The sequence below is a fragment of the Nicotiana tomentosiformis genome, chromosome 5 (assembly GCF_000390325.3).
Source record: "Nicotiana tomentosiformis chromosome 5, ASM39032v3, whole genome shotgun sequence".
NCBI lineage: Eukaryota > Viridiplantae > Streptophyta > Magnoliopsida > Solanales > Solanaceae > Nicotiana > Nicotiana tomentosiformis.
In genome coordinates, this window is record NC_090816.1 from 91,694,714 (window position 1) to 91,704,768 (window position 10,055).

The window sequence follows — 10,055 nt, forward strand, 5'->3', positions numbered from 1 at the left end:
TTCTATCAGAGAGCAGTTAGCAAACTCACTGGGTCGCCGCATAGATTTCTGCACATTAAATGTTATCTCTTCATCATTCAATCTCATCTTTATCTCTTCAGTTTCAGTCAATTAGGGCTCTCCCAGTGGCCAAGAATGGCCTTCCCAAAATTATGGGAATCTCCTCGTCAACCCGGCAGTCTAAAATGACAAAATCTGTTGGGAAAACAAACTTCCCCACCTATACTAATACATCATCAAGGATACCAGAGGGCCTTTTCACTGTCTGATCGGCTAGCTGTAACAGCATAGACGTGGGTCTAGCTCTTCCAATGCCTAACCTTTTATAGATAGTCAATGGCATCAAGTTTATGCTTGCCCCCAAATCATAGAGTGCCTTAGCAAACGCATAGTTTCCTATTGTGCATGGGATTGTGAAACTCCCTGGATCAGATAACTTCTCAGCTATGGGTCTTATCATAACAGCACTACATGTCTGAGTTAGTGTAACTGTGGCCAAGTCTTGAAAGTCGAACTTACGAGACATCAAGTCCTTCATCATTTTTGCATAACCAAGCATTTCCTTTAAGGCATCAATCAATGGAATGTTTACATGAATTTGCTTCAACATCTCCAAGAATTTCTTATATTGCTCATCTTTTTGATATTTGGCCAATCTTTGGGGGAAAGGTAATGGAGGCCGTTTCTTTAATGTGGTTTGATTTTGAACCTGCTCTGGCACTGTTTCTGCTACCTTCTCTTGCTCTGACTCAGTTTCCTTCGCGACTTCTTTTTCTTTACTTGTTTCGGTTGGCGCATGTTGTACCATCACCTCTGTCAACCCTGTTGAGTCATCTATCTCGATGGGTACAGGCACAAGTGTTTCAGTAGGCCGGCTTTCGCGAGCCATCTCTTGCTCCAGATCTAGGTCTCTACCATTTCGTAGACTCACTGCCATAAGCTATTTCAGGCCCTGTTCTTTTGGATTAACTTGTGTATCTGCAGGTAACGTCCCTTGGGGACGATTGTTTAGGGCCATAGAAATCCGTCCTAATTGAATCTCAATACCCTTTATCGTTGATTCATGTGAGTCTACCCTTTGTTGCATTTTTCCTGTGGACCCAATCAATTGTTGCAGCATTCTGTTGTTGCTATCCAACATTCCCTCAAGTTTAGTAAACCCATTATCTAGTCTTATAATCTGTTGTTGTTGAGGTTGTTGATAAGTCGGCTGCTGATTTTGCTGGATGTATCCTTGTTGCCTTGGGTAAGGCGCAACTTGACCCATTGGTCGCATAGCTCCAGGATTGTTATTGTTATTGTATTGTTGTTGCGCTGGTCTATATTGTTGATTATATTGACCCCAATTCAGACCACCTTGCCTCTGTCCCCCATAGTTGGCTAAATAATTCATATCTTCATGATATTGCTGGTTGTCACCTTACGCACTCCACGAGCAAACATATGGTTGGTTAATGCATGGTGTACATAAGCCCCCATTAGTTGTGTCAACTATGTGAACCTGCTGCTTCTGGCCTGATTCATCAATCTTTTTGGTGAGGATACTCATTTGTGTCATTAGCGTGGCCACATTCTCAGCTATGGAGTTGTTTGGGTCCAACGCCACTGAGTGAACTACTGGAGTGATCGTGAAGGCTCTAGTCATCCATCCTGAGTTTTGTTCCATCTTATCAAGTAGGATCTTGCATTCTGCGAATGTTTTACTTAGAAATGCTCCACCTGCTGAAGCATCAACATTGGCCTTTAAGCTGTTAGCCAATCCCATGTAGAATCTCTACCCCAACATCTGATCAGGAATACCATGATGTGGACACTTAACCAACATGCCCTTGAACCTCTCCCATGTTTCTTGTAGTGATTCTGTTGGTCTCTGCCTGTAGCTCAATATATCATCAATCTATTGGGCAGTTTTATTTGGTGGGTAGAATTTGTTCAAAAATTGCTTGACTAATTCCTCCCAAGTAGTGATGGAATTTATGGGGAGTGAATTAAATCAAGTCTGAGCTTCTCCTGTCAGCGAGAATGGGAATGACAAAAGCTTTATTGCGTCTGGTGTTATGTTAGGTTGCCTTTGCGTTAAACATATTGACAGAAAATTCTTCAGGTGCTGCTGAGGATCTTTAATGTGTGACCCTGAGAACAGTCCCTTGTTCTGCAACAAATGTAGCATGTTATTTATGATTTGGAATGTTTCTACTTGTATCTGAGGGACTGCAATTGCGGTTGCCAGATTGTCGGCGGTGGGCTGTGCCCAATCATATAATGTTGTTTATGGTACAAGTGGCACCACACCCCGAATGTTTGGTTCATTCTCATTGTTTCTGTTGTTTATTGAATTTTCTATTCCGTCAGCCATGTTTGGTTTAATTTGTTCTCTCGAGTTTCGTTGTTGTTTGCTTCTCTTGTTTGCACGATTTAGTGCCTTGAAAACTTTCTGAGGATCTGATATCGCTTCAAGCAATTCACCAGTTCTTGAGTAATTCCTAAGAATGCACCTGTAACACCCAAGACTACAAACGTTAAAATTTCAATGTATTTGGTTTAGAATGGAGAAAATTGACTACACTAAGAATTCTAGCACTTTTTTTAGCTGCAATTAATACCGTTAATCTCCCCGGCAATGGCGCCAAAATTTGATCACGCCCAACTATGCCTTATAAAAAGGACTAAGCGGTCGTTGCAAATACATTTCGGCTAATAAGTCCGGAGTCGAATCCCAAAAGAAATTAACCTATCAAACACAGCTACTAGACTCGCACAAATTCACACAATCAATCTTCAGAAATATTTAAGTAGCAGATTGAGTTTTATTAACTAAATATTACGTAATGAAAATGTAATAATTAACAACTAACTATGAACAAGTTGTAAACAAGAATCAGAATGATCTAAGGTTGTGATTTCCCCTATTGTTGGAATCTTTTCCGCTACGTTTTCTACAAATTTGCCTAAGTCTTCTCTATCGACCATGAGCACTCTAACTGTCGTAACTCTCTCCCGAGTAATTACCACAAGTTACTAGACATATTCTCCCGAATTACGCTGGCTGGCATTAAGTATAGCTCACTTAGATCGCATCAAGGTTTTGTTATCCCTAAACCCACCTTTAAACCTCCGTATTGATCCCTCGTATACGTTTAGGAGTGATGTTATTCAACAACTACCTAAATATGCACTCTCTCCCGAGTAAAACATCCTAAATATGCACAACTAATTGAGGGCCTTTCAATCAACCATAAGAATGATATAGTTGAACAAATAGAGAAAATACTACGGCAAATCTATATTAACGTAACAAGAAAATCATCCTTCAATAAGTTCCATCAAAACACTAGATTAGGAATTTAGCTACTCATACTCGTAGTAACAATATCCCAAATAATTTACATAATTAAAATACATAGTAAAGATGAAAAGATGTAGAAATGATGATTCTAACTCCCAAGAGTTGATTCCACAGCTCTTCTTGCCTTCGGCTGTCCAAGTCCCTTGGCTGCCAAAAAAACCCCTCCTTCCAAGTGGTGTTTTAGGTCTTTTTATATGTGTAGAAGAAACCCTAAACGTGTGGGCCGAGTCCTAGTCAAATCCGGAATGAATTAAGTCTTCAAAACTCGGATTGGACATGGCGTTAGGCCTGGCGTCGCCAGCCTAATGCCTGGAATTTGGCTGGCCTCGCCAGGCTAAAACTTGGTTCAGCCTAACCTTAGGCTGGCCTCGCCAGGCTAATGCCTGGTCCAGGCTGGTCTTTGGCTGGCCTCGCCAGGTCTCTCCTTTTCACTGTTCTCGAGCACACTTTCAACGTTTAAGTATCCCTTTTACTCTACTTTCATCTCCAATTCACCTACACATAAAATAGACTCCATTATGCGCAAATACAGTGCATTTTATCATTAAAGCATGTAAAATGCAAGGCACATAATGTACGAAACTATGGAATTATAGCCACATCAGTCGCGTAAGGTTAAATTTTGGGGCCGCATAGTTGTGCTTCGCGATCGCGATTAAGGAGATCTAGGCAGACTTAAATATTTAAAAAATGAGGGTTTGAGTTTATTTCACTAATTTGATTTTTGGAGTTTGGTAGGCGATTCTTGGAGAGATTTTCAAGGGAGTGATTGGGGGTAAGTGATTCTTACTTAGTTTTAAAATCCATGTTTATGTCTTTGATTTCATCATTTAATTAGTGATGTGGGTTGAAAAATTAGGGAGAAATGGAGGAAAGTTCTTAGGCCGATTTTGGGGGATTTGAACGAGATTTTGGTATTGGATTTGTGTAATTCTTGTATGGTTGGACTCGATATCGAATGGGTGTTTGGTCTTTATAATTTTTGGTCGGGTTCCGAGACACGGGCCCGGGTCAACTTTTTGGAGCGAATTTTCAATTCTTAGCTAAAATCATTATTTTATTATTTAAATTAGTTTTCTATAGTTATATTTAAAGTATGTAATTATTTTTGCTAGATTCGAGTCGTTCGGAGTTGGATAATCGAGGGAAAAGGCATTCTAATTGATTGATTGAGCGTGAGTTGAGGTAAGTATCTTGCCTAACTTTGTAGGGGGGGGGGGACTACCCCTTAGGATTCGAATCTTTTGTGCTAATTGTGTCATGTGGAGCCCGAGTACGCGAGGTGATGAGTATGTGCCTAAACCTATTTGTGGAAATTTGACCGTTTAGTGCTCTTAGGTTCTTATGTCCATTAAATATGAAGTTGTTTTGTCATGTTAAATTCCTCATTTACTAAATTACCCTTACGTGTCTTAATTGAAATTAATTGCTTTATGTTCTACCCTTATTGCTGATTAAACTCCTATGTGCCTTAACTGATGTTGTTGCCTCTTTTATTGTCATGCTATCTTTCCATAATTGCTTAACCTTAATTGAATTCATTGTTATCTTTCCGTAATTGATTAAACCTTAATTGAAATCATTATTATCTCTTCCGTAATTGCTTAGCCTTAATGGAAGTTTGTTACCCCTTTCATTGTTGATGTATTCTTATTTGGGGTCATCGATTCATGCTATCTCCCTTGTTGTCGAATTGCACTTTAGTGGAATCATTGTTACACATTAGCTCTCCCTTGTTGAACTATTCTTGTTGAGACTATTATTTCCATGTTATGTCTTTCTCTGTGAGTTCATTCTTCCGTTTCTTTGTGTTCTGAAGTTCTTGTGTTGATTTACTTGCCGTGTTCTCATGTTATTATTGTTGTTGTTGTTGTATTCCGTGTTGTTGGGTCGAGGGCTATAAGAGGTTGTGATATTGAAACTGTTTTGAGGAAATGCTGTGGCACGTGGGCACAGAAGGTGAAAATCATTTATTTGAGTTGTTATGTTTTTGACATACGTGTTTTGTTGAGAAAAATTGTTATGTGTGTTGCACGAGGTTTCTGTCGTGCGGTTGTTATAGTGTTGCATGAGGTTTCTGTCGTGCGGTTGTTATTGTGTTTGCACTAGGTTTCTGTCGTGTTGTTTTTATTGTGTTGCACGAGGTTTTTGTCGTGTTGTTATTGATACGCATGTGGTGGTATAAGGTGTCATGACCCAAAATCCACTAAAGGTCGTGATGGTGCTTAACACCATCGTCAGGCAAGCCAACAGTGATTGATCAACTTAATTACTCATTTTAGTATTTTAAAATCATAATTTTTCTTAATTAAATAGTATGAAATAGAATTTACAGGGTAAATGATAATATTTACACGAACTATAATAATGAACTGCCCGTAGGAACCCTCAAAAATCGGTGTCACAAGTACATGAGCATTTTCTAAGGAGTACAATAATAATACAACATATGTCCAGAATGTAAATAAGACAGGATAAAATAAATAGTATGATGGAGACTCGGTGGACTACGATGCGTAGCCTGAATTGCTGCTCACATAAAGTCTCCTCAACAGATGCGCCTACACGCCAAGATGATCACCAAGTGAACCTGTCAGATCCTACACATTTAGTGCAGAAGTGCAGCATGAGTACCTAAATCAACGCGTACCCAGTAAGTATCTAGCCTAACCCCGGAGAAGTAGTGACGAGGGGTCGACATCGACACTTACTAGAGGTCCAATAAAATAATATAATAATATATAACAGATATGAAGTGCACAACAATAGTGGTGTAAACCTGTAAATTTCGTAATCTTCCAAATATTTCTTTTAAAGTATAAATTTCTCGATCTTGTATTCTACCTCAATAGCTCAAAAAAAACCAAGTGTCAAATTCAAATAAATAAGAAATACCATAAAATGCCAGGCATCAGTGGAAGGTTTATCTCGTAAATATTCGGACTACTAGCGATATAACGCACGATTCTGCCGAGGTCGTTCGGCCCGATCCAGAATAATGTGTACATTGTCGAGGGTCGAGCGGAACGAACCATAGATGCACCTATTATACTGCCGAGGTGTTCGGTCCGCTCTACAAGAAAGGAAGGAAGTTACCGAATTACAAGACTCATGTTTACAATACATTACATGAGCACAAAATGAATATAATCTTTACTGTTTCTCAAATAACTCGCCCACAACTCAAAGTGTTAAGGCTCGGCCTATTATACATATGTTTATTTCTAAATCAAATTCAGCTATAACTTTAATTAATTAAGCCAGCAGAACGAGTTCAAATAATTTAATTATTACATGATAAAGTCCTAAGTCTACCCAGACATAAACATGGTTTAGCTACGTACGGACTCTCGTCACCATGTTCTTACGTAGCACCCACAACTAGTTTCACATAACAATAAATATCACATAGGGGCAGTTTCCCCCTCACAAGGTTAGACAGGAGACTTACCTCACTCCGAAGTTCCATGACCGGCTACAACGCCTCTCTAGCACCTCAACTCAAAAGCCAAACGATCCATAACTAGTCAAACAATGTGTAACTCAATCAAAATATACTCAAATGCTTATAATTAATCAATTTATAAAAATTCCCAACTCCATTCTAAAAGTCAGTAAAATCAACCATCGAGTCCACGTGCTCGGATTCGAAAAATATTCGAAGATAAACTTTACCCATAACACCACGAACTCAAATATATAATTTGTTCCCAATTCCATTTTTAAAATCGTGGTCAAAACCCAAAAATACCAATTTCTAGCCTTTTCCACCAAAATCCTAAATTTTCTACAAATTCTCATGCTTAAATCCATATATAAACCATGTATTTAACTCACAATGTGGAGAAATCACTTTTCTCATAATAGATGATGAAGATGGCACCCCAAAATTGCTCCATAATCGGCTCCCATTGACGAAATGAAGTGAAATTGAGCCAAACCTCCATTTTAAAAGAACACACTGCCCAACGACCTTTTTGCATATGCGGAACAGTAGCCGCTTCTGCGGAATCTTCCTCGCAGATGCGGCTTTTCCTAAGGCCAGCTTTTTCTGCTTCTGCGGCCATCCAACTGCAGGTGCGCATCCGCTTCTGCGAAAAACTTCCGCACTTGCGGACTCCCCAGCTTGAGCACCACTCCGCACCTGCGCGCCCATGACCGCACCTGCGGTTCCACAGGTGCACTACAACACCCGCACCTGCGATCAACCAGCCCCAAACCACTTCCACTTCTGCGAGCCCGCAGGTGCGACAAATTCCTCGCATATGCGAATCCTTTCCAGTCTCACTCCCTACCGCTTCTGCGACCCCTGGGCTACTTTTGCGGTCTCGCACATGCAGCCATAACCTCGCAGGTGCGATCGCACTAGAAGCCTTAAGCTTCAGCAGTTCTTCCAAGTCCAAACTCGATCCGTTTCCAATCCGATTCGCACCCGAGGCCTCCGAGACCCTGTCCAAATATACCAACACATCTCACAACACGATACAAACTTAGTTAAAACCTCAAATCACGTCAAACAACATCAAAATTATAAATCAACATACCAAAACATTCCGGAATGAGGCCAAACTTTGCGTACAAGTCATGAATCACAATACAAACCCATTCCAAGGCTCGAAATCCCAAACGGACATCGAGAACACTAAATCCCACTTCAAACCAAACTTAGGAAATTCTTAAACCTTCAAAAATTTAACTTTCCATAATAAGCGTCGAAATGCTCCCGGGTGATCTGATACTCAACTCGAACATACACCCAAGTTGAAAATCACCATATGAATCTATTGGAACCTTCAAATCTCGATTCTGAGGTCGTTTACTCAAAAGTTAAACCTTAGATAATTCTTCCCACTTAAAGCTTCCGAAGTTAGAATTTTCTTTCCAAATCAACTCTGAACTTCCCGAAATTCAACACCGACCACACGTACAAGTCATAATACCTAAAGTTAAGCTACGCAAGGCCTAAAACCATTGAACGACACACTGGATCTCAAAATGGCCGGTTGGGTCGTTACATAAGGTTTGGGTGTTGAAACGCATGCAGTGAGATAATGTAGGCTTGAAACGCATGGCTAGTAGGGAAACTACTAGAAGCCATGTGGTGTGATAAGGTGGGATAAAATGCAGGATGATATTTTGGTAAAATAATTTTCAAAAACTAAATATAGAGGCTCTCACAGTGATATAACGAAAGTTGTGATTCATTTACGATTTGAGACTACGATGCGGTACCTCGGGAGTGCTCTTGTTGTTATTTCCCCTTTTCTGTGCAGTTGTATTTGATTGTTGTTTTTCTTAGCATACTATTAATTATTTTTCTCTCTGTTGCACTATTTTCTCAGCTCTGTGTAGCTAATCTTGTTGTGGAGGTCGCTGCTTCAAACTTCATTGCTGCTTCTGTTACACCGTACATTTTGTGGTGGTCGTTGATTATGTGCCATTCATTGACTCTACTCTTAATTATTGACTGAAATTATGGTAGAGTACTTGCACAAGTATACACGTAGTTAAATCACCCATATCGATTTTAAACAGTGAATCCAAACGACATTAACCATTGTACGTACTCTTGTCTTCTTGCATTATGTGTGAGGATTGTGCTATTGGCACGTGAGTCGTCCGTGCGGTTATGAGTTGTAATGTAGGCACAAGATGCCAATGATTACGGTTCATGAATTGGGACCCGTGAGCTGTGATTATGAGGTTCGATACCTCGTAGAAATGCTTGAACAGATTTGGATCTGAAAGCGGTTGTTCTCATTGAGTTATTGCTGGTTTTTCCTTTATTTGGTTTCCCCGGACTTAGACTGTGATTAGTTACTCTACAACATTATTGCCTGACTGGTTCCTATTGAATATTATTGTTACTAGTATATCATTGCAAGTATTGTCTTGTATGCCTTATGTGGCTTAGCTTTATATTAATATTGTTTTCTCTGTTAGTTTTTCTACACACTTGTTCAGGTTGTTTAGTTCGGTAGGTGTCTTGACTGTCCCTCGTCACTACTCTACCAATGTTAGTTTTGATACTTATATTGGGTACCGATGTGGTGTACTCATACTATACTTCTGCATATTTTTGTGCAGATCCAGGTGCCTCGGTTGTTGTTGATTATTAGCTGGCTGGTCGAGTTGTGGAGACTCAAGGTAAACTTGTCGTCGCGTTCGCAGGGCTCGGAGTCACCTTCTGATATTTTCATTGTACTGTTTAATTCCATCTAAACAATTGTATTTAGGATTTTCCTAGCAAACTCAGTAGAGCTTATGACTTGTACTACCTGTTTTGGGAATTGTAATTTGTATAAGATTGTTATCTCGTATTTTTCATTTGATGGTTGAATTCTTCTAATTATTTAATAAGTGCTGTCATGACATCCTACAGAGAAAAATTTGGGTATTATATTAACTGCACATATGCTTGCTTCATTTCAAAAGAATAATATCATTATTATTTGAAGAGTTATATCATTTTGTTTTGACTATGATTGTTGGGACCTTTTTAAATTTTTCTATCATACAAAATTAAGATTTATAATACTTGTGTGGGTTTTAAATGTGTAAATTCATTTAAAAGTAAGACATTTATCGTGGAATTCACATGACGCTCGTGCTCCAAAGTTTTTCATTTTCTTTTTATGATGCTTAGTTAATTGGTAGGAAGATTATTTATATTGGGCGATGGGCACAAAGTGAGATGCGGATCTTTTTA

General features: G+C 39.3%; 1 protein-coding gene across 1 annotated transcript; it reads right to left on the reverse strand.

Moving 5' to 3' along the window:
- Window positions 1-220: 220 nt before the first annotated feature.
- On the reverse strand, window positions 221-937 carry LOC138892787 (uncharacterized). Its single transcript, XM_070176526.1, has one exon. It carries the CDS (start codon window positions 935-937, stop codon window positions 221-223), a length of 717 nt encoding a protein of 238 aa, XP_070032627.1.
- Window positions 938-10,055: the final 9,118 nt, after the last annotated feature.

Bases quoted from the DNA above. Each gene is read 5' to 3' on its own strand.
- LOC138892787 (XM_070176526.1), bottom strand. From the start codon at position 937: ATGGCAGTGAGTCTACGAAATGGTAGAGACCTAGATCTGGAGCAAGAG.